Source organism: Lissotriton vulgaris, chromosome 5, assembly GCF_964263255.1.
Source record: "Lissotriton vulgaris chromosome 5, aLisVul1.2, whole genome shotgun sequence".
NCBI lineage: Eukaryota > Metazoa > Chordata > Amphibia > Caudata > Salamandridae > Lissotriton > Lissotriton vulgaris.
In genome coordinates this window covers 723,704,529-723,729,435 of record NC_141693.1, presented here as the reverse complement: position 1 = coordinate 723,729,435, position 24,907 = coordinate 723,704,529, and the positions used below count along the sequence as shown (strand labels likewise).

At 48.2% G+C, this 24,907-nt stretch overlaps 2 protein-coding genes across 2 annotated transcripts in view; one reads left to right on the top strand and one right to left on the bottom strand.

Annotated features, from left to right (window-relative positions):
• Positions 1 to 24,907, bottom strand: part of KIFBP (kinesin family binding protein) — a 606,159-nt gene that overhangs the window by 43,517 nt on the left and 537,735 nt on the right. The gene's annotated exons all lie outside the window — the stretch shown is intronic.
• Positions 19,213 to 20,439, top strand: LOC147711443 (uncharacterized). Its single transcript, XM_086923838.1, has one exon. It carries the CDS (start codon positions 19,213 to 19,215, stop codon positions 20,437 to 20,439), a length of 1,227 nt encoding a protein of 408 aa, XP_086779964.1.

Below are 24,907 nucleotides of genomic sequence, written 5' to 3'. Positions count from 1 at the left end.
CTCGACGCTGTCCTTCTAAAACGATCGAACAAACGAGCCATTAGGGGGGACGTGGCCAGGGAGGCGACCATGATTGCCGCCTCTGCTTGAAGCTCCGCCGAACGGGCGGCCGTTTTCAGCGCTATTCATGTAAATCCACGGTGTTGAGGAGACCACAACACACCATCCTGCAGCTAATCCTGTCCCACGTCGGCGTGTGGAATTTCAGCTTCCACAGCCAAAGAAAACTGAAGATTAGGCGGAGGGGAACGCGGGCCCGGTGCTCTCGCTAAAGGCCTCCCTAACTGCGCCCGGCTGGTAAGTGGACGTCGTGCTGGCTGTGCGCCTGTCGCCTTCTGCCCCCATCGCCGCGGCGTTCGGCGCGCTCTGCCCTGTGCCCCTGGCCCGACCCCCGCCCTCTTTTGCCCGGCTCCGCGGCGTTGTCGATTCGGGTCCCGGGGACGTGCAGTCAGCCCTCGGGCCTTGGTCGGCGCGGCGGGCTGGGACCTTGAGTGACGGCTGATTCCGACAGTGCTCGGGCGCGGGGCTGGGCGGGCACTGCGCTACGGGGGTGGCCTGGGGGTGATTTTGAGCGCTGCGGCTGCCGGCGCTCCGCTGCCTGCGGGGCGGCCCCGCCTTGATGCCGGCCCGACCCTGACTGAGGCGACTGCGGCCCGTGACCCGGGGACGTGACGGCTTGCTACACTTCACATCCCAGCGCTGTGACCTCACCTAACACGGCCCCTGAGACATCGCATTCCGCCTGCTGTATTGTTTATCAGCGCCATTCTTGCGAACCTGGGCCTGCTTTCTTGTCCCACACGGCAGTTTGTGCTGGCTGCTCCCTCACGTCATAGGGGAGATTCAGACCGGGAATCCTACTTATCAACCCCGAGGAGGGAACCAGTGACCACCCTGTTGTCACCACATGGGGTCCGAGCTCCTTCACTGCTGCCTGTCACTATCTCCCATTGGCGGCGCTTGCCCTGACTGTGGGCGACGTGCCTCCGGTTTGCCTCTTCCCCCATTCGTGCTCCTGACTCACCTGTCTGCTACGGCTCGGCCTCGGTTCACCATTCACCTGCCAGCCGCCACCATGGGGAAAAGGGATCCTAACCAGCGCAAACTTAGTTTCGACAAGGCGTCTCTTCTCTCTGCAGACCCCCCCCCAGGACTCCTCGGGCGCGGCAGAGGTGACGGGTCGTGGCGACACTACCTCCCTGGTCACGGCCATGTTGACGGAAATGAGGGCGAGCTTCAAGGCACTGGACAGCCGTTTTGACAGCCTCGAGCAGAAAATGGCAGACATGGGCTCCAAGATACAGGCCCACGACCGGCGGTTAGATGTGGCGGAATCTAGGATCTCGGACGCCGAGGACGGCGGATCCAAGGCACTGAAGAGACTGGAACGAGTTGAAAAAAAATCCTCACGGAGGTGGCGGTGAAGAACGAAGACCTCGAGGCGCGTGGTCGATGAAACAACATACGTATTCTTGGCGTGGCGGAGACGACATCTACAGGACGGATAGATATATCCGTCGAAAAGCTACTGATCGGCATGTTCAGTAGGGAGGTGTTTATACAGGCGTTCGTGGTGGAGCGTGCTCATAGGTCCCTTGGCCCACGTCCCCGTCCCGGCCAGCCTCCTCGCCCCATTATCGCCCGCATCATAAACTCCAGAGACCGTGATTCTGCTCTCAGGGTGGCTCGTGAGAAGGGAACAGTGACCTGGCAGGGAAACAACTTGTCTTTCTTCCCGGACTTCACTTTTATGGTCCAAGAGGTGCGCAGGAAATATAACGGTGTGAAGGCAACACTTCGGAACTTGGGTCTAACATACAGTATGCTTTATCCAGCCCGCCTTAAAGTTGACATCAATGGCAGATTCTACATCTTTGAATCACCCACCGAGGCTCAGGAATTCTGCCAGCAGTACAAACGGGAGGGGACCGGCGCTGCTGCTGAAACTGCTTCTGGCTCCCGTTCTCCAACTCATGCAGCCTCACAAGACAGCATTGAGCTTTTCACAGAATCTGGCACTGGCTGACCTTCCATCAATGTGTGTTCTATGGGTCCTCTCTGATAGCTGCCGGATTATGCATCTTTTTTTAACTTCATGTGTCATATTTGACAATTTGCCCGTTCGGCGCGGCGTTGCTCCACCCCCATGGCGAATGCCGCTGTAGTTCTGTTCTGTGGGGTTCTTATGTTTATGCAATTTCTTAGTGCTACTGTGTTGCAACTGATTCCCATTGCCTGTACATGATTACAAAAACCTGGGGTTTGCTTCTACGGGGTTGCTACGAGGCTGGGTGGGGGGAGGAGGGGAGGGTTTTTTTTGGTCACTAGTCACACTACTGTTCACAGATCGCATTGTGCGTTTAGGTATCACACAGCCTGCTCTTTGACAATGGAAGGACATGGTTCCACAGATGGCCAGTTTAGGTCTCCAGAGTGGCCCTCGGGGCTGTCCTTGATGTCCTGGAACGTTAGGGGCCTTAACGATACCCTGAAGCACATACAGGTCTTCAACTATATCTCTAGGCATGGAGTGGATGTTGCATTCCTGCAGGAAACGCATTTATCCTCTTCGGACTCACAGTCTCTTGCAAGGAACTGGGGACCGCATCGGTATTTCTCGAATTACAGCAGGTACTCCAGAGGGGTTGCCATTGTTATTCACAAGAGAGTTCCATTTGCCTTGTCCTATTCTATTGTTGATGGTGAAGGCCGATTCGAAAACAAGTTACTTACCTGTAACTTTAGTTCCCCAGTATTGGTAACTTTCATAGATTCCCATGCTTTGTATCATTCCCCGTCGTCGGAATGGGAGTCTCGGTAACAAAAATACCATAGCTGTAGGTACAAAAGACAATGGAAAAAGGCTTAGGCCTCATTACCTTTTGTAGCATATCACCCTCTTTGTGTAAAAGAGACCAAACTTTGGCCTCAGCCAATCAGAAGTGCCTCACCACTTAGAACCTTCCTGAAGGAACCTCAGAGCCTCAGATTTTCGTAGCCGTTGTGTACTGAGACACCATCTGTGCTGTAGGCTGAGCTTTCCCCGGGGAGGTGGGTGGGCGCATGGGAATCTATGAAAGTTACCAATACTGGGGAACTAAAGTTACAGGTAAGTAACTTGTTTTCTTACCCCAGTATTGGAACTTTCATAGATTCCCATGCTTTGTATCAGAGTAGTAAGCAGTTAGCAAGATAATCACACTTTGTATTGTAAATAATAGCAATAGAGAATATGACATTAGATACAAAATGTGAAAAAATGGAAGGTGGGAAGAAAGGAAAGCTCACCACTAGTGGAAGAGGTTCCTCAGGACAGCCTGTCCTACTGCTGCATCCTCCTGTTGCAGAGATTCCAAGCAGTAGTGCTTGGTAAAGGTGTGGACGCTGCTCCAGGTTGCAGCTCTGCAGATATCCTTAATTTGCACCCCTGCGAAGAGTGCTGTGGAGGAAGCCACAGATCTTGTGGAATGCGCTCGTATCTTTCCAGTCAGAGGTTTACCAGCAGTCCTGTGACAATGTAATATAGCGCTTGTGATCCACCTTGAAACACCCTGTTTGGATAGTGGAAGGCCTTTACTCGGACCCCCGAAGGCCACAAACAGTTGAGTAGATTTTCGAAAAACCTTAGTACGCTGTAAGTAAAACTTCAAGCATCGTTGCACATCCAACAAATGCAATGCTTTTTCCGCTGGTGTGGAAGGCTGAGGAAAAAATGTTTTCAGAATGACCGGTTCATTCAAATGGAAATCCGAGGGAACCTTTGGCATGAACCTAGGGTTAGTCCTCATGAGGACAGTGTTCCTCTTGAATTGAAGGAAAGGTTCTTGAATGGTCAAGGCCTGTAACTCCCCTACACGCCGAGCCGACGTGAGAGCGAGGAGAAGAGCCAATTTCCACGAAAGGAATTTGATGTCAGAACGATGGACTGGTTCATAAGGGTCCTTCATGAGCTGAGAAAGGACCAGATTCAAATGCCATGTTTGAGGAGGCGGTCTCACCGGTGGATAGACCCTGAACAGGCCCTTAAGAAATTGTTTGATTATTCTCAAAGACCATAATGAAGGCCCAGATTCTGTTCTTCTGAATCGTGACAAAGCAGCCAAATGGACCTTAATTGATGAATGGGCTAGACCAGACTTGGCCAAGGACAGTAGGTAAGGGAGGACCTGATGAGGTTTGGAATTGAATGGATCAATGTGTTGCTGTCGACACCAACAACAGAATCTTTTCCACTTAAGGCGGTAAGTTTTGTTAGTTGAAGGGGCCCTTGCTTGGGACAAAACTTCTCTAACCTCGTTTGATAATGGCAGGTTCATAAATTCCCGCTGCTCAGGAGCCATGCAGTCAAGTGTAACGACTGAGGGTCTGGATGCAAAATCGGTCCTTCGGACATCGTGAGAAGATCCGGCAGAATTTGGAGAGGCAAAGGAGGAGCAATCGACAACAGATGGAGCTCCGTGAACCAGAACTGCCTCGGATAAGCCGGGGCTATCAGGATCATCCTGCACGGTTCCACCTTGAATTTCCTGATTAGTCGTGGTATCAGAGGAATGGGAGGAAAAGCGTAGACAAATGTCTTCTACCAGGGTATCGAAAGGGCATTTCCCAGAGAATTTGGATGAGGAAGCCTGCTTGCGTAAGACCGGCATTTCTTGTTGGTCGGGGTGGCGAACAGGTCGATGTCCGGCCTTCCCCACCGGCTGAAGATTTGTTCTAAGACGTCCTGATTCAACTCCCATTCGTGGCTGACCGAGGATGACCTGCTCAGTCTGTCGGCGTTTTCGTTGAGGACGCCCGGCAAGTGTTCTGCCATCAGGGACATTTTGTGTCGGATCGCCCATTCCCAAACCTGCTGGGCCTCTTGTGACAATGGGCGCGATCTGGTTCCTCCTTCCTTGTTCACATAGTGCATGGCCGTGGTGTTGTCCGTCCTGATAAGCACTTGTGAACCTGCCAGGCGAGGAAGAAACGCTTGCAGAGCCAGACGTATCGCCCTGAGTTCTAACAGGTTGATGTGGAGGCATTTTTCCTGGGGTGACCAATGACCACTGACATGAAGGTCCTGTAGTACTGCTCCCCAACCTTCCAACGACGCGTCCGTCGTTATCACTTGTGGAGACGGGTCGCTTGCGAAGGATAGGCCTTGGGACAAGTTGTCTAGGTCTGTCCACCATAGAGCCGCATTCTTCATCTCCGGAGTGATAACCACTCTGTCGTCGAAGGAACCGTGGATTTGCCGCCATTGATTGTCCAGTTGTTCCTGCAAGGGACGCATCCTCAGTCTGCAATGTGGGATCAGTGGAATACACGATGATATTACTCCCAGCAGAGACTTGTAGCGGCGAAGTGAAAGAGACTTTTTTGTTTGTAAGTCTTGGGCCATCGTCTGTAATTTGTGCCTCCTTTCCAGAGTAGGAAATGCTCGTGAAAGCCTTGAGTCCAAGATGGCTCCCAGAAACCGGGCTCTTCTGGACGGGATCTGGCAAGATTTCTCGTCGTTTAGAGTGAGACCCAGGTTTTGGAATAAATTGGTACATGCTTGAACCGCCTGTAGCGCTGCCTCTCTGGACGGAGCTTTCAATAACCAGTCGTCCAGATAGGGGAAGACTTGAAACTTGTGCCTCCGCAGGAAAGCTGCTACTGGAGCCAGCACCTTTGTGAATATTCTTGGGGCTGAGCGGAGTCCAAAGGGTAAAACCCTGAATTGGTAATGGCTCTTGGCTACTGTGAATCGCAGAAACCTTCTGTGTGCTGGGTGAATCGGAACATGAAAATAGGCATCTTCGAGATCAAGTGTGGCCATGTAATCCCCCGGGTTGATCAGCTTCAAGATGTCCTGGAGGGACACCATCCTGAAGGACAGAGAAATGAGATAGGTGTTTAGCCCCCTGAGGTCTAAAATGGGGCGCCACTTGTCGAGCGTTTTCTTCACCAGGAAGAACCTGGAATAAAATCCCTGGTTTCTTTGGTTCGATGGGACTGGCTCTATCGCCCCTTTTCGGAGCATTTGTTGAACTTCGAGCCGAAGAAGACGCTGGTGTTTTGAAGGAGTGGCTGCCGGGGGCTTGGGTGGCGGAACTTGAGTGAACTCTAAGGTATGCCCTTTCCGAATGATGTTGAGCACCCAACGGTCCGATGTTATTAGGGACCAGTTGTGAAGGTATTTGTTGACCCTGCCTCCAACTGATGACTTCCTGGAGGAGGGTCCAGTAGGAAGAGCCAGGAGGCCGCTATTGGCGCTTGGACGAATCTCGTCCTCGCGCACCTTGCTTTCCTTTACCGTAAGGCCTGGAGTAGTTGGTAGACTGGCCCTGCCGCTGTTGGTAAGATTGGCGGTGCTGCTGGGAACTGGATCCTGTGTTGGAATAACGCTGTTGCTGGAAGGATCCTCTATAAGTACCACCCCTGCCTCTGGAGCCCTTGAAGGGGGACTTCCTGAACTGAAGTGTTCCTAAAGACCTAGCGGTCTCTGTGTCTTTTTTAATATCTTGCAGGGTGTCGTCAATGAGTTTGCCGAACAGAGCTTCTCCATCAAAGGGGAGATCCAATACTTTATTCTGGACCTCTGGTCGGAACCAAGTAGCTTTAAGCCACCCTTGGCGACGGAGCACTGCTGCTCCAGCCAGTGAACGAAATGCCGTAGTCGCAATATCCATTGCACAATCGATGATTTCCATCGACGTCGCTTCTCCCTCCTGCAAAACTTTCTTTGCCTCCAACATAGATTCAGGAGGCAGCTGGTCAAGGTACGGGGAGACATCGCACCAGAGCTGACGTCGTACCTACCCAGGATGGCTAAGGCATTAGCTGCTCGCACCAGCAAACTTGCCATCGCTGAGAATCTTTTCCCCACGTTATCTAACCTCCGTCCTTCCTTGTCCGGAGGAGTTGTCAGCGGTGCTGAAGGGTTGCGCGTTTTCCTCTGTGCTGCCTGCGAGATCACAGAGTCTGGTCTTGGATGACCTGTCAAGGCCGCTGGGGCATCATCAGTCGCTTTGTACTTTTTTTCAAGACGCGGTAGCACCGGCACCACCGTCGCCGGGTGTGTCATGGTCTTTATGCCCTCTTTCCATAGGTGATCCACGATTGGAATAGACCTGGCAGTTTTTCGAAAGGGTTCCTTAAAGTCATATAAGAAACAATCTGTGGTGACTTTAGGCATTGCTAATTTAAATCTTGCCGCCGCTCTCTCCATTAGCTGATGGAAACCTCCAATATCCGCTGGCGGGGAGTCCGCCGGGTCCGGATTTGGTGATGCGGGATTGTCAATAACGTACTCATCATATTCCGTGTCGGGATTAGAGACGTGATCCGACTGCTGATCCTCATCCGAGGATTCATCAACATCATGTGATCTTGGTAACCCAGAGGAATCCTGAGGGACGGCTGCTTGAGGCTGCGGAGAGGTTGGAGCCGAGAGAGTAGGTGGCACCAATGACGCCTGAACCCTTGAAGGTGTAGCAGGCGTTGACGTATTTGGCAAAGGTCTACTGGCCTTAGACTTATAGTCCTGTAGCATCCTATGTAGATCCTGTAGGAAAGATGTTGGCACTGAAACCATTTCCTGGTCAGATTGCTGCTGTTGCTGTTGACTATGACCATGTTCCTCGTGGGTGTATTCTCCCTCTGAGTCAGTGTCCTGGCATTTGACAAATAGTTGCAAAGGACTATTGGCATAGCTATATGCATCTTGGTCATCTTCCTCTGATTGTCCCTCTTGCAGGAGCATTGTTGGTAGCAGAGGGGACACTGTCCTTGGAGAGGTCATCTCCGGTGTGATCCGCGTCACAGAAATGGTGATACGCTTTTCTGTGGACAAGATCGTGGGTTCCGTAGTCGACGGTTGTATATACGCCGTCGAGATAGGGGTCGTGGACGTCGTCGACGACGAAACTGTCGACACACCAGCCGTCGTCATAGTCACCGTAGTAGTCGTCGACGCCCTCGTCGACGAGACCGCCGTCGTCGACATCGTCGACATCACCGTCGACGGGACTCTCGTCGTCGACACCGTTGTCATCGTCGTCGACGGGGCTTTCGTCGTTGACGGGGCCTTCGTCGTCGACTGAGTCTTCGACGTCGACGGGGCCTTCGTCGTCGACTGGACTTTGGGCGTCGACGGGGCTTTCGCCGTCGACGGCTCCTTCGTCGACACCTGTGAAGCTGGTACCTTCGTCGTCGGCGCCTTTAGTTTCTCCGTCAACGGTGAGGACTCCGCCGTCGACGGTCTCGACGTCGACGAACCTCCAGTCGACGGTGCCTTCGATGTTCTAGTCGACGGGCCTCTCGCTGTCGACGTGTTCGTCGTCGAGGACCTAGAAGTCCTCTCAGAAGACTGGCCTGAAGGTGTTTTGAAGGCTGTGGAAGTCTTCGCACCTGTAGACTGCGTAGAAGGTCCATCTCTCCTTTACACTTCAGTGAGGAGATTTGTTGGGACCTGGGCTCTCAGACTCACTGGGGGTCTTTTTTGAGGCCTTAGAAGATCGTCCCACAGAAGAAGAAGGGGAACCCCTACCCCTTTTCACTGACCTTCTAGTAGAAGCCATCGATCCAGCATCTTCACTGTCACTGGAGACAGTATCCTTCCTTGATTTAAGCCTTTGCAGCCATGTCAGGAGCCTACCCTCACGGTCCCGGAGGGTCTTGGCAGAAAAAGAGCGACAGATTGCACAGGCAGCCACCTGGTGGTCAGGATAGAGGCAATAAATGCAGTCCTTATGCTTATCCTCCACAAAAAGCCTTTTCTTGCCACAGGAGGAACAAGGCTTGAAAAGTGCTTTTTTCGTCTCAATTTCCGACATCCTGTCAGGCAGCAACAATCCTGAAGAATATCTGAAAGATCCTGATGAAAATCCTGTAGAAAAAACCTGAAGAAATCCTTTAGAAGAGTAGAAGTTGAGCAGAGCTCAAAGGAGACTCCCTAGCACAACGTGCGGTAGAAAATCTGAGGCTCTGAGGTTCCTTCAGGAAGGTTCTAAGTGGTGAGGCACTTCTGATTGGCTGAGGCCAAAGTTTGGTCTCTTTTACACAAAGAGGGTGATATGCTACAAAAGGTAATGAGGCCTAAGCCTTTTTCCATTGTCTTTTGTACCTACAGCTATGGTATTTTTGTTACCGAGACTCCCATTCCGACGACGGGGGATGATACAAAGCATGGGAATCTATGAAAGTTCCAATACTGGGGTAACTGATTGTTTCGGGTTCCCTGAAGGGCCACAGGGTCACCTTCATGGGAATTTATGGTCCCAACGTCGACACCCCCTCCTTTTTTCAAGAACTCCAGTTGAAACTCCTAACCGTGGATCCTGGCCTGCTAATTATGGGTGGTGACTTTAACCTTTTATTGAACCCCCCTAGGGACAGTACCTCCTCTTCCCCTGACATGAAGGCTCAATCACGTCCCATTTTACTGGGTCTCTGCAAACATTTCTCCCTTATAGACATTGAGGCACGACTACACGCACATACCCCAGGGTATACACACCACTCCGGATTCCACTACACATGGACGAGAATCGACTACTGGCTCATTTCACCTGGGGTTGCGGGGTGGGTCAAGAGCCTCCTCACCCTTCCAAGCACACTCTCAGATCATTCTCCTATGATACTGCAACTGGGGATTCCTCGGTTGGGAGGTTATGAGAGACAGTGGCGGTTCCCCGGGAGGGCTTTGACTGACCTGGTGTTCACGGAAACGATCCGGCAGGCCGTAGAAGACTATTCCGATCTGAACGCGGGATCTGTTGAGACCTGGGCATCTTTATGGGAAGGGTTTAAGGCGACAATCTGCGGTGTCTGTATCGCGACGCATGTGGGGACTTTGAGGGACATCAGATCCACTCTTACCTGTATTGAAAATTACATTGTGACCTTGGATGCCTTATTGTTACATAATCCTTCCGCAAACAATGAGGCAAAGAGACTGTCACTGATGAATGAATTCCGTGAGGAAGCTGATAGGGAACTAAAATATCTTTCTAAACAGTACACGGCGAGGCAATACGGGTAGGGAGATAGACCCGGTAAATTGCTAGCGCAGCTGCTCAGACCCCCACACCAGTCACCATATATCACGGAAATCGCGGACCACAATGGGGACCTACTCCACGCCAGAGATATGAGACACGTTTCTGTCCTACTACAAAACCCTATACAAATCCACCTTGTCGGGGGTTTGGAGGAACAGGGCATGTACTTGAATGAGATTGCGATGGTATATCTCGAAAAGCATATGCAGGAATTCTTGGCAATGCCTATCACACCTGGCAGCATTAATGAGGCCATTGACGCATTGAGGGGCTCCTCAGCTCCTTGACTAGATGGCTTCTCGGCTGATTTCTATAAGGCTTATAAAGAAGAACTTGTTCCCCGATTGGTGGAGGTATATGCAGAGGCACTCGAACAGGGACATCTGCCCCCCACGCTCAGAGAAGCAGTCATTATTCTCCTCCCCAAACGGGAAAGGACCCCACCTCATGCAGTTTATATAGACCCTTGTCTCTGTTGAACCTTGACTACAAGATCTTGGCTAAACTTCTTGCTATCCGACTCTCTCTCCTAATGGAATATATAATATCACCGGCTCAGTCTGGGTTTGTCCCACATCGCTCCACATCCCTGAATTTAGGGACCCTGTTCTCGGTCCTGCACAGGGTTGATCCTGCCACCCCGGCGGCAGCTATTTTGCTGGATGCCGAGAAGGCCTTTGATTCATTGGAGTGGCCCTTTTTCCTATCCATCATGAGGCGCATGGGCATGTCGGAATGCTTTGTGTCCACAGTTGCTTTATTGTACACCCTCCCCCCACAGCTAGACTTCGACTGAATGGCACCATAACGGAACAATTCTCCTTATCACGCGACAGGGTTGCCCGTTGTCCCCGTTACTTTTCATACTGGCAATGGACCCTCTGGTCCGTCACTTCCAAGAAAAGCACTTGTTTCGTGGCCTGCAGTTTCGCACTGGCCCACTCCTGATGGCGTTGTACGCAGATGACACGATTCTCTATGTTAGGATGCCCCACGTCAATCTGGAGCCTCTCCTCTTAGAGATTACCCGATTTAGTGTTTTTTCAGGACTCCGCATCAACTGGCACAAGTTCCTCATTTTTCCTCTCACCCCTAGTACCACCAAATGGGACTGCCCGTTCCCACTGGAATGGTGCAGCGAATCGGTCAAATACCTGGGAATACATGTGCACCTCGACACTGTGGCCATCGTCAGGCTAAATTACGGCACAGCGTTGGATTTCCTCGAGGGTCAGATCGACCGCTGGATACGCCTTCCGTTATCCATGGCTGGTAGGATTGCCATTATCAAAATTATCGTGCTCCCCCGGTTTTGTACCTTTTTCTCAATATTCCGATCCCCCTTACTAAGATATTCTTCTCCCAGCTACGTTCCCTGCTCTTGCGGTTAGTTTGGGGAGACAAGAACCCACGTATTTCCTGGAAGGTGCTTACACTCCCATATGAAAAAGGTGGTCTTGGTGTTCCCGACTTCTATTTGTATTTTCTGGTAGCGCAGGGTTCCTTTGCGTACTCTTGGTTCCACCCTGACGGCCGTATACCATATTTAATACCTGAGGCCGACCTGACACTGCCGACTCCACTACCCACGGTCCTGCCCAAAGGGATTCTCCTGGGACCCCCAAGACATACAAACAGTCTCATCCACTTGCTGGGCGTGGGACACGATGTGGAGACTACTAGGACTAACAGTATTGTATTCCCCTTCTCTACCCCTCCCTAATGCGCACTGGCTCCCTATAACTGGGGAAACTGTGGTCAAACAGACACTATGCAAATTCAACATCGGCACTATTGGTGACCTCTTCCCTGATGGTCATGCCTTTTCCATGACGGATGATCTCCGCTTCACAGATCGCACCTTCATGGACTCCTTTGTACTGACCAGATTGTTATCCATGATGTGCGCTGCGTTTCCCACATTCCCCCTTGCCCCAGACGAGGCCCTTCTTCTATCCCGTATAATACAACACCCACAGGGCACGCATCTAGTGGCCAGGTTATACAGACTATGCAGCGCTGCCCTTCCTACACTGGATGTCGGGGTGCGCACAGCGTGGGAGGAGGATCTGGGTAAACCCATAGCAGACTACCAGTGGGCCTACTGCTGTAGAGCTACACGAGAAGTTTCGATAAATAGCAGACACAAACTCATTCATTTTAAATTCCTCCGCAGGTTGTATCACACTCCTGCATTGGCCCACAGGATTGACCCGGACCGATCGCACTGATGCCCTAGGTGCAAAGCCCCCCACGCTGACTTTGCCCACCTTGCTTGGACCTGCCCCTCGCTTGGCGAATACTGGTCTCAAATTCATCTCACATTCCGTCAAATACTCGGGGTCCGCCTGATTCCCCCACCCGAAATAGCACTATTGGGTTACGTTTTGAATTTCCCGCGTTCTATCCGTAAACTTGCTGCATTGGGTTTTCTGCTTGCTAAGAGAGAAATCGCTTTGCGTTGGTGTGCCAGGCGACGCCCTAGCCTGAACTCCTGCCTACGCAGTATGGCCTGCTGTAACATCAGTAGCGTGGAGTATTCGACTATGGTCCCTGCCCCTTCACGCCCTTAAGACATCTGGGGGCCTTATCGCACTTACATTGACAAGATCACAGCTGAGCGCCAGTCCCAACTGGAGAGTCAGGTGGTTCCAACGGGAGTGGGGTGAGTGATGTCCCATGCCTTCCCTGACTTATGGATGCTGTCATTCTGCTGTGGGACCTAGGGGCATCCCCCTTGATACTGTGTGATTGCATGGCTGGAATGTAAACTTGTTCGCCCCCATTTCTCCAGCTCCATTTGTGATCCGATTCAGTCTCTGCTCCTCCCTGACACCTGCCTGCTTCCTTGATATGCAGAGTTCCTTTTCTGCCATGTCACCTTGCGCTCCCCATGACTAAGAAGTCTTCTGATGGCTCTATACTGTGTGCCTTGTTAATTACATGCTGTACTGGAAATGTCTTGCTGTGTGACTCAGATTGCGAATGTGAATCATTACATGGTTTGCTTACTGTTATTTGGAAAATGACAAATAAAGTTTTCAAAAAACAAAAAAAACGAGCCATTGAACATGCGCATTACAAAGAGGAAGAGGAGACACAACACAACACAACGTCAACAGTAAAAGACCTCTTAGAGAAAAGTAACTTGCAAAGTCCAGGCCGAACACTAGATGGCAGGAGTGTGCATAGCATATGTATCTGCAGCCAACACATGCTACAAATACAATTTCTGGTGGATACATTCTCTTTTTCTAGATTTCTTGTCTTATTAAATTATACTCCATCCAGGTTTCAGATTGGTTCAGAAACAGTTTTGCACAGCAATGCAGTGGCACCCCACAGACCAGGCTATGGCTCCATTGCTGGGGGGATGTCGCCTGATTATATTACGCGGCAATCTATGTGAGGATTGTTAGAATCTGGGCCTCTAGTTGGCAGAGGTATGCACCCTCTCCAAGTAGGGACCACAATCCTAGCCAGGGGAAGCTAGATGCACACTAAAATATAACCTGGGCTCAGAGCAGTCAGGCTTATCTAAAGAGGCATTGTGGAAAGTATCTGTGCAACCCACACCCACACAAACAGTAACACAATGAAAACACCACAAAAACACCTACACAGTTTTAGAAAAAGAGAATCATTTTATGAGTAAATCAAGACCAAAATGAAAAAAATCCAAAAAGTAGAACTGGAGTTAGGAATTTTTAAAGAATACATCAAAAGGTAGTGCTTAGAAGTAAATAACGCTTAGGGATTACTTAAGGTTCTGCTGGACCAGGGCAAACCCAAAGTTTAGACCAACTGCCATTGAGGGCAGGTTGGCTACAGGACTCACGCAGGTCCCACTGAGAAAGTACCTTTGAGGGAGCAAAGCATCAACATCATAGTCTTGAAGCCTCCGTTCCGATCCGCGCAAGCGATGAAGAACCCCTTTACGATGCAGGCACTACATCATCATCGAGCCGCACTTGTCCGTTGCCACAGAGTCATGCACTCCGTCAGCATCGAAGGGCAATACGTCAGTTCCGATCAGAGCAGGTGATGAAGAACTCCCTTTAAGATGCAGACACTACATCGTCTTCGAGCCACCCTGGCCGTTGTCGTCAAGCTGTGCAGTCTGTCGAAGCGTTGTTGTCTATTGGCTCCTAGGTCAGAACCGAAGGGCAATGAGTAGGTTTTGCTTAGTGCAAAGTCATCACTGCATCAATTTTGATGATCCTGGGCAGCAGAAATCGCCTTTTAAGGGCCCAGGGCAGGATTGGCACCACTTGGCAGGGCAGGACTCACAGATGACAGAGTCCAGGTGCTGTTTGCAGAACTGAAGGAAGTCTTTAGTGGCCCCGACACTTCAGAACAGTGGGCTAGCCAGCAAGCCCTTGGAGTCACTCTGGCTTCAAGTGAGAAGGGTCCAGTCCTTGTCCTCAGCACGGCAGAGAACAGCAGGCAGCGGGGCAGCTCAGCAAAGTAGAAAGTGGTTCATTCAGAGAAGCAGGCAGGCATAGTGTCAATCTTTGGGGCACACGTAATTGCAGGAAAGGGTTTGGCCCTAGGCGACTGGAGAGGGCCATATAATTAACAAGAAAGGAGTTGTCCAAGCCATCACATTCAGATGTTGTTAAAGCATTTTAATTGAATTTATGATCTTTAGTCTGTTAAATTGCTTTAACACCATCTGAATAAGATGGCTTGGACAACTCCTTTTCTTGTTAATCTTTGGAATACATCAGTCTTTACTCTTGGCAGAGTTCTTCACAGGTCCAGTAGTCAACTGTCTTAGTAGGATCAGAGCCCCAGTACGTTTACCCAAATAGTTTTTTGAAGTGGGACTGACTTCAAAGCAGTCCCTTGAAGTGCAATAGCTCCCCTTCGAACCAAGCCCTGTCTGCCAGGGTATCTGTGGGTGGTAATCAGCCCTTTGTGTGGGGAACACAACACTGCCTATCCAGGTGTAAGCATCAGCTCCCCCCCTTCTTCCTGCCAGGAAAAGCTATCCGAATGTAGATGAATGCAGAGGAATTCTCTGTCACACCCACCCTTCCTGTGTTTTTGTCTGTCTAGAGCAAATACACAAAGTGTAGCTGTCACCTAGCCCAGACAGACATGTATTAGAAACAGGCTGCAGGCACACTGTGCAGTAAGAGCAGAGAAATGTCCACTTTCCAAAAATGGCATTTCCAAAATAGTAATGTTTAATCCTACTTTAGGAGTAAAGTAAAGGCACTGGCTCATCAGGGAAGCTGGAGAGCGATCAAGAATCGGCAAAAAGTTTGTATCAGCAAAAATATTGCTACCAAAGATAAGTAGCGTTTTCTTCTCAGAGTACATTTTCCACAGATTCCTCATCCTAAGAATTTGTCCCTTAGCAAAAATCAATAGGGCGGTAGGACCGAGTAGTGTAGATTACCAAGGAAATAATGCAACACAGCATGGGTAAAGTAAGCGTCACTGCTTGCCTAAAACCTTAGGCAATAATGTTTTGCCAAAGTATGCAAGGATGACGAAATAGCTGAACAATAAATGTGAGCAACAAAGACGCCTCTGAAATAGCCATAGAAACAAATAATCATCGGCTGAGTGGAATGGGCATGAATGTTCTACTTTCATGGCCAGGGCATAGCAGCTCCTGCTACAGAGGATGACCCAACGTGAAACAGAGCATTTGTCAAATTATTCACCCTTTTGTATCTACAAGACAAAGTACAAAAAAGCAGGTCATCAACCCTATCCTGTCACGTGTCGTACTACAACACCACTTCCCTGGGATCCAGGGTATGGAGATGTTCCTTTTCTTAGTTTGGATGCGGAGAAGGAAAGAAAGGTGGAAGAATGATAGACTTGGTCATGTGAAAGACCGAAACCACCTAGGCCAATAAGGCTGGGAAGATGCAAAGGACCCTATTATCCAAATTGAAAAGTGAAGTGAGGACAAACCTAAAGGGTCTGAAGTTCCTAAACTACTGCGAGCAAAGGAGAGAATATGGCCTAACGGCTAGGGCAGTCGACCTCAGAGCTGGGGAACCTTGTTCGAGTCTCAGCAGGGACGCTCAACATTTTGTGATTCTGGGCAAATCACTTAATCTCTTCGTGCATAACAAAAATGAATGTGTCCGTCTGTAAAGTAACGAGTGCTCATGTAAAGCTCTCTGAAACCTTCGGGTCTAGTTCACTCTATACAAACTCCCCCCGAACAAAATGTTTCTCAGTGCTAGCAACTGAATTGGGCAACTGAGCAAAGACTCCAGTGGCGAACAGAACATGATTCAAATCCAACTGGAGAATAATAAATAGAGTGCGAAGTAACAGGTAAAACAAACCTTTTCAGAAAATGCATCACTATTGGTGAATTAAACAGGGAAAGATGATCAGAAAGATCAAAATGCAGACAATACTGCCAGGCAACCCTTAACTGTAACCACCACCAGACACTATACTTGAAGAAAAATAGGCCCCCCGAAGTAGAAGGACGAGAAGCAAAAATCTGAAAATAAAAGGTTTGTGGGTCTACTTTCTCCTAGGGACACAAATGCACTGAAGAAGTGTGAAAAGATACCTAAATAAATACAATTATGTATTATTATACTTGAGATTTATGATAGAATATTTTTGAAGAAAACGTACATGTTTAGGGTAGTGCACTCTTTCTGGTAGATACTGAATTTAACTGCAGATTCCCTACCTTTTGCATATTCCCTATGAGCAAATTGGATTCAGAAAACATACAGCAGTGCTCCGACATGCTGGGAGGTGGTGCCAGCATGTATTGCACCACCCCTGGGGGATGACATCAGTATCTTATCTCCTTTCCTTTCCACACCTTCAGATGCTGTGTAGAGCAATTGATAGTCACCCTCAGGCTCTTTGGGGTTGCTTCTTGGGCAGGGCACTTTCCATTTAATCTTCACAATGTCCTCTTTTACAATACTTTAACCTTGAAAGCCTGACCCAGAGCTGATGTCTAACCAAAGGTCTTTTATGATAAATAAGTCAAAACTAAATGGTCCATTCGGGTCAAGACGATGGACTCTACTCCACTTTTGGGGGATGCAGTGGCACACAAAGAAAGCGGCAAAGTGATTGACTGGCCAACACTGAAGGGTGTCATAACTTTTGAAAGGAAGGAAGTCCTGGTTCTCAGGACCAACTTATTTGGAAAAAAGGGGGCATAAGGAGTATAGACTGACATCATCTGCAATTCGCTCAGGTGGTGCAATGACATAATGGCAATGAAGAACACCGTTTTTAGTGTTAAGAGTCTTGAACATTAACTGTGCTTACGGGAGAAGGATGTGCACATTGTAGGAAAGTACCTTTTGAATACTCACCCCCCCCCACACTTTTTGCTCCAATGTTGATGTTTATAACTCTGTTGCCCAGGCCCCAGTGCTCTCTCCCTAAAACTTCTGTGTAAATTGGTACCCCCAATTGACAAGGAATTTACACCCCCTTATGAGTCCCTAATATATGGTACCAGTGGTACCCAGGGCATGATTGGTAAAGGAATCCCTGGGGCTTGCAGAACTGTTTGTGCTACCCTGAATGACCTGAGTAAACTACTGACAGCGGGCCTGCTATTGTAGACTGCAGGTACAGTTTCAACTGCTCCATTTTGAATTTGCCCACACCATATGTGGCAAAATCTATGCACTGCTTTTAATATATGCCAGTCACCCCTAAGGAAGGTCTCCTAAAGCACAGAAAGCAGGGTCCTTTATACTAAAGGTGTGGACTTGTAAGTGCAGGCGTATATGTCCCTATAGTGGCCTTTACCATCCCGGGCAAACCCGAGGTTGGCAGCTCCATTATGGTACTACCTTAAATGATAAGGCTTCTCACCCCAGACACACATCTTGTGCCGAGGGTGATGCACATTCACCCAGGTGGCTGCCTTAGAGGTTGCCCACCTGGTTGCCTCAGCTTACCTGGCGTCTGGCTGGCAGCCCTTGCCTGACCTTTCCAAGACAGGATTGTGACCTCCTGCCAGGCAGTAAGATCCCTACCAGGAGTCCGGAACAAAGGCCTGAGGAGGAAGGAGGTCGCACCTCCTCCCTCACAGGAAGGCTAGTGAAGTGGCACATCAAGGCCGTGAGCGTTAACGGCTACACCTCATTTGGTCTGCATCAGAGCGGACTCCCAAAACAGGAAACAGCCCTCCTCCTGTCCCAGGCACATTTGCACCCGGGCAGGAAGGAAATTAGGTATGCAAAAGGTGTACTCCCTCAGAAAGCAACTCACACTTCTAGGGTGTGCTGCCTGGTCTGTACATCTAAGGAAGCTTTCTACCATTTTTAGAAATGGTAGAATAGTGGATTTCTGGGAAGAAAGGTGACCTACACCCCCATTTGTGGTCACCACTGGGTTAGATTAGCTGCACAGGCAAGCAGTCCATTGGCCACTTATACCCACATCCCTAATGTCCCTTAATCCAGGATTTGAGGACTACCCCTGACACCAAAACCTCAACAGGCCAGGCAAAATTAAACGGACGCTCTTTCAGCCTGCTCCCTGCCCGCACTGACTTTTTGCATGATAGCCAGGGTGGGACTTCGTCTCCCAGCAGCAAGGTGGCAATGTGATTATCATGAACAAAGAAGACTATATGAATGAAATTGCCCGGCAACTATCCGATTCCACTTGTTACACCAGACTTAGTTACAACCCCATAGAGGCTCTTACATCTCATATAAATATGAGACTTGTTGAATGGCGAGAGACAGGCTTGCTAAGTGTAGAGGAGTGTAAATACCTCACAGTAACGGCCCCATCTTTTCCTTGTATTTACATACTCCCTAAAATTCATAAGGGAGGCCCCTTTCCACCAGGCCGCCCCATTATCTCTGGGGTTAATTCGCCCACGGAAAAACTGTCAGAGTATGTGGATACCTTCATCCAGCCCATGGTACAAAATCTCCCGGCCTACTTGAGGGACACCAAAGATATACTTGGTAAACTGGAGGGTTTCACTTGGACAGACACACTTCATTTCGTTACCCTCGATGTAGTTGGGCTTTACACCTGTATAAAGAAGGAATTTGGGATAAGGGCCCTGGAAACCTTTTTGGAAAAAAGATCAGCAGACCATCTGTCACATAATGGTGTCCTTCTTGAAATGACGGAAATTATACTGTCAAAAAACTTTTTCTTGCACGACTCGACATGGTACCACCAAACGCAAGGTTCTGCGATGGGTTCCAAATTTGCTCCCGCTTACGCCGGCATCTTCATGGGCTGGTTTGAGCGGGAGCATGCATGGGGTCGCCACGCAGCCAAATGGATGAACAACATAATCTTCTGGGGTAGGTACATCGATGATGTGATAGTGATCTGGGATGGACCTACCCCGGATCTGTTGGATTATTTTGGTTACCTTAATGATAATCCGTTCAATGTCCGCTTCACGATGACACACAATCAGGGTGCCATTGACTTTCTCGATGTCAAACTCTTTATAGAGGATAACAAGATCCACAGCTGCACTCATCGCAAGGCGACTGCCTGCAATAGTATTTTACACTATGAGAGCGCACATCCCCGACATGTACTCGAGAACATCCCCTATGGGGAAATGATCCGGATGCGCCGCAATTGCAGCACGGAGGATACTTTCCTACACAATATTCAAGAAACGGAAAAACGGTTCCTGGAGAGGGGCTATCCCAGGAACACCTTGAAAAAGGCCAACAAAAAAGCCCTAAACATACCAAGACAAAGTACCCTAGCACCAAAAACTAGACTAACAGATACTAGCAGACCCCTTTCATTCAATACACAGTATTCTGATCAAAGTAGCAAAGTCTTTAACATCTTAAGAAAACATTGGCACTATATTGCAGACATACCGAGTCTACAGGATTCGATCACCAGGACACCCAAAATATGCTACAGGAGAGGAAAAAACCTCCGTAACATACTCTGCCCAAGCTATATAGAATCCAACAGACGGACCAACTGGCTCACACCCACCACTAAAGGTTTCTACACATGCAGTGACTGCAACATGTGTGCACTAGGGAGAAACAGAACCAAGGAATTCTGTTTCAATACCAAGAAAACCTATACAATAGATCACTTGATTAACTGCAACACCAAATATGTCATCTATATCTTGGGGTGTGATTGCAACAAAATTTATGTTGGCAGCACCAAGAGAGCCCTAAAGATCCGTATCCAGGAACATGTCCGTGCAAGACGGAATGGGGACATGAGACACCCTATGACCTTCCATATGCAGGAATGCCATAAAGACACACACAACATGTGGTTTATGGGCATTGACCATCAACCTATCCACCCAAGAGGAGGAGATAGGGAACTTGCACTAAGACAACGGGAGGCGGGTTGGATATGTAGACTACGATGCATAGAACTCGGTCACAATACGGAGGATGAGCTACATTATTTCCTTGATTAGCCCGCTGAATCAGATCCCTTTTTCTGCCCCCAAAATGTTTACTGTGCAGCCTAAGTCTCTACTCTCGTGTCAAGTAATGAAGGATGACTTCACAGGAAGGTTAGTCTGCAAAGTATTATGTACACATCACAATAAGTGTACAAGCTGACACCCCCTTGTTTCAGAATACCTGGTTAAATCATAATTTTACTATGGCATATTTATACCATGCCACCATTAAACATGTGCAGGCAACTGCTCTTGTCATATGTTGGCATACTACAACTTTGTTAATCTCTTCCTCCCTGTATAGTTCTCTTCATTCTTTCCCTCTTATGTTTATAATGATGCTTATAATAACGTCATGCACAAAGCAAACTTGTAAATAGCCCTTTCCCTTTGGAATGATGTGGCATCCTGTTCCCCTCTCATGCTCATCATGTTTGTTACTCCATAAGCCTGTAAATCATTTTTTTATATCCTCTTTTGGCTGCTTCTTAGCACATTATAACTTCATATTGATTGTCTCTCTGCACCTTGCTGTCCTTCTTTCCTTTCCTCTTCACCTGATATAGGCTCCAAATGATCTGGGTTGAATGGCAGCAAATAGGTATGTTATGGTTTACACCTGGGTATGTGAACAATTCTTGACATAATTTTATCCTTTTTCCATGCCTTCAGCCTCATGATCACAGGCTGAAGACACGGACTTGGGCAGACACCCACTTATCCGACCCACAGATACGCGTTCTTGACGATTCCTTGATTTGGCAACTCTAAAATACATTAGAAGGGCTTGACTCAATACACTTCATCTTTCCCATAGGGAACTACATCAACCTCGACACCTGTTTCCATAATAAATTCCCCACTTAACATTACATACAGGGACATAGGCTAAGATGGCCGCCGAACTCTCCCTGGTTTTCCATTTACCACATATTGTAAACCCTACCTTATTTCGACATGCCTCTCTTACTATTAAAACCCTTCAAGAGATATCTTTTACGTTTTCCTACTCAGTTCCATACAGCAGTACATTGTTACGGCTTCTAAGCTCTCGATCCCATTTCATCCCGGTTTTTTAACATGGATGCCGTTTTACTTCCATTGCCGTTCACAATTTCGCATGGCAGTTCATTTGGGATAACATGGGAATTTCGGGCGCCAGGAGCGGCGGGTATCCCCCAACACGGGTGCCAGGGGAAGAGGTTGTGCATGCAAGCCAGTGTCTTTGTAGACACTACAACATGGCCGCCGCCTCTCCCTATGTAGCAATCACGCATTACCTGCACTCAGCGCTTTCGATTTTTGGCGCATTATTGACAGGTGCAGGTTTTCGAACTTAATTAACTTTAGTATAAAAGGACAAGCCGTGTTCACAACGCTCGAACACATCGACTTTGCGGGTGTTTCGGCGGGACGAGGGCCTTGTGGATGGGCACCGGCGGTTTTAATACGAACGGTAAGAGTGGCTGCAAAATCCTGCACACTTGTGGGATCCATGTTCTTTCCCATTGACTCTGTTAGCATTCTCTAAAATAGTGGTCCCAGACCAATTGCCTTTTGCACCAATTTGACATTAGGTAATTTATCTCCCCTAGACCAAGGGAACTTCTGCTAAAATGTAATGTTCCTTTGGTTGGAGCCTTCTTCAAGTCGCTATTTGTTTTTATTATTACGCTATATATACCTCATCACCAGTGATTTTAAAACTGTTTACATTAATGGATAACGCTATGGGGCAGTCTATATATTTGTTGCCCCACATCCCTATAAATAGACAGAGGGGTCTTTATTGTGCTATTGCCTCTAAAACTGTACACAATTTTTAGATATATTTATGGAAATTTAACATTTAAATATTGATCCATGATCCTAACAATTCGTGCCACACTAATAGACAGCACCCTATCCATTTGCTTCCCACTTGGCAGGCCTACTGGAATACAGTGCCCACACCCTCCTCCCTGGGACAGATAGGACCACTTGTCCTCTGCAATTCCTACAAATAACTCAGGTAAACATCTTGATGAATAAGTTATTTCTCTCCTCACCCTCAGTTTAAGATATTCCACCCACCAATTACAAAGCCCTTATATAGGCGATTATCCTGTTTTCCTTTATATGTCTTTCAGAATATGAAATGAGTCATATACACATTAAGGTTGCGAGACCGACCCCTCTTATTGTATAGGAATCCTGCAAAGCTTTGTCCTCACCACTCAAAAATAATTTTACAGTAAGTAGATTGACGTCATTGGTCTTTAGTCTTAATTTTAGGGTACCCCCCCCCACCCGCCTTTTGTAATATTCCACCCCAAGTCAGAAAAGCACTGCTAGCTTCTCCGTCAACTTAACAGTTATAGAATCTGAGCCTGGTTTTTTTTTTTTTCTTTTCTTTTTCCTGCATTCCTGGAGGTTCAACCCTGACTGTTCCATACTGGAAGGAAATACATATTCCGGCTTGCACATTAGGACTACTGAGTCTGGGAAGGCGCCCTTTGGACTCTTTCCTTTACATTCGCTCAAAAAGCGACGTACCAAGACTATATAAGGTAACTTAATATTTGGTTCATGCAACAAAGGGATTCCAAGTTAGCGGCCCCCTCATCCATGGGCTCAGACAGATCCTATGTGTCCCACCCGCCCTCTCTTAATATGGCTAAGTCTGATCCAGACGCCAGAAATAATAAACCTTGAACATACCACTAGTCCATCCTCAATCCTGGTCTCTCTCGTGATGTGCTCCTACCTCCCTTCTCTTTTCCTTTTCTTTTTCTCGTACCTCTGTTTGCCTTGTAAATCTTTTGTACAAATATTGGCTTAGTAGATACTATATGTCTTTTGTACATGTTCACCAACTGCCCAAGGAATCTTTCCTTCCAACTGTAAATAGCCCAAGGAATCTTTCCTTTCAACTGTAAATAATGTATATATACCTGTACATATCCCTTCATATACATATAGGCCCCTGTCTATAGATTTTTTGTGGGCTTATACTCTTAATTATGTATGCACAAGCTCCATGTCTATCTTTTAGTGTTTTTAAACTGTTTGTAATTGTACATGATGTTCTAATATGTGTTGACTTTTGTATATATAAATTGATGGAATGCATATGTTTTTACCGACAGCCCTGAAGAAGTCCCAGCTTGGGACGAAACGCGTCGGCTGTATGTTTCACTGAAAATTGAAAATAAAGATTACCAGAAGATTACCAACATCTTTTTGAGAAATCATTCTTTCTTGTGCTAAATACCATTTGCACTTATTTTTTGTCCTTTGTGGTGCACCTTTGCGGTTGTTTTAAATGTGAGAAGTTGGCCTGGTATATGATGCTCACTAGTTCTAGTGATCACCTTGTACTATGCCAAGCAACCCTTATGATGATTGGTTGTACGTCAACCTTATAGACCAGCTATCCTAGTAGCGTGGACAAAGCAGTCTTAGGCTAAACTCTGTAAAGGTATGTGAAGCAAGCTGTTTTACCATACACAATCCCCTTGAATACCAAATGAAAGGACACCACACAGATATATATTGAAAATATATATATATGTATTTACTACAAATCCCCTATACTCTTTATGAGCACAGAAGCAAATGCGTTAAAACAAAACACAGTTTAAATACACAAAAGTTGCACAATATGGATGAGCCCTAGGGGCCACCTAAACCATATACTAAAATAGCGGTATAAGAACCACCTAGCTGAAAGGAAGTAGGCCTAGGGCCTTGGGAATCGCTGGAGCTGTTCCGGACTAACAGTGAAGAAGTCGGGTAAGGCCCGCGGGACTTGGGTGCAGCGCTTAAAGTGCACGCATACACCAATGCAATGTCAATGGTGCGTAAAAGTTACAAAGTTAGTGTTTAAGGAACCTTCCGAGTGACCTATAAGGATAAAACTTAAGACCTAGACACTAGAGGTGTATACGAGTGGAGGAACACCGGCGTTGCTGAGTTACCTCACCCACAGGAAGCGGGTGCACAGGTGAAAAGTAGTGTCGGGTTTCGTCACGCAGGTCGATGGTGCCTGAAGATGAAGATGCTGCAGGCGGGTCGTCGAGGAGAGTTCCGGTGGATCCAAGGGTGGATCTGAAGTGGTGAAGACCTGAAAGCAGAGGGGACAATGTTCAAAGTCACTAGCCAGTGACTACCATGGAACCAGGATGGAACCAGGCGATGTCGGGTGCAAACAGGCGATGAGGTGCAGCTTGACTCCTCAGCCACGTGGACACGAAGAGGTCGAGGACGTCCAGGAGTCGATCACGAGCTGTCCCACGAAGGCTCTAGCTGATGGCGGTGTCGGCAACTTGATTGGAGCAAACAGGCCTTGGCTAATGCAAGCCACGCAGGAAGTGAAGAAAGCTTATCACTCGGACCAGCAAGGTCAGAGCGGGTGCTCCTTTTTACAGGAGCGAGGGCAAGTCTGAAGCAACCAGACCCGCAGTGTTGATTTCGTCACCAAGATGGCCGCTAGCCACGT

Coding starts and splice junctions, on each gene's coding strand:
- LOC147711443 (XM_086923838.1), top strand. CDS start 19,213: ATGGGTTCCAAATTTGCTCCCGCTTACGCCGGCATCTTCATGGGCTGG.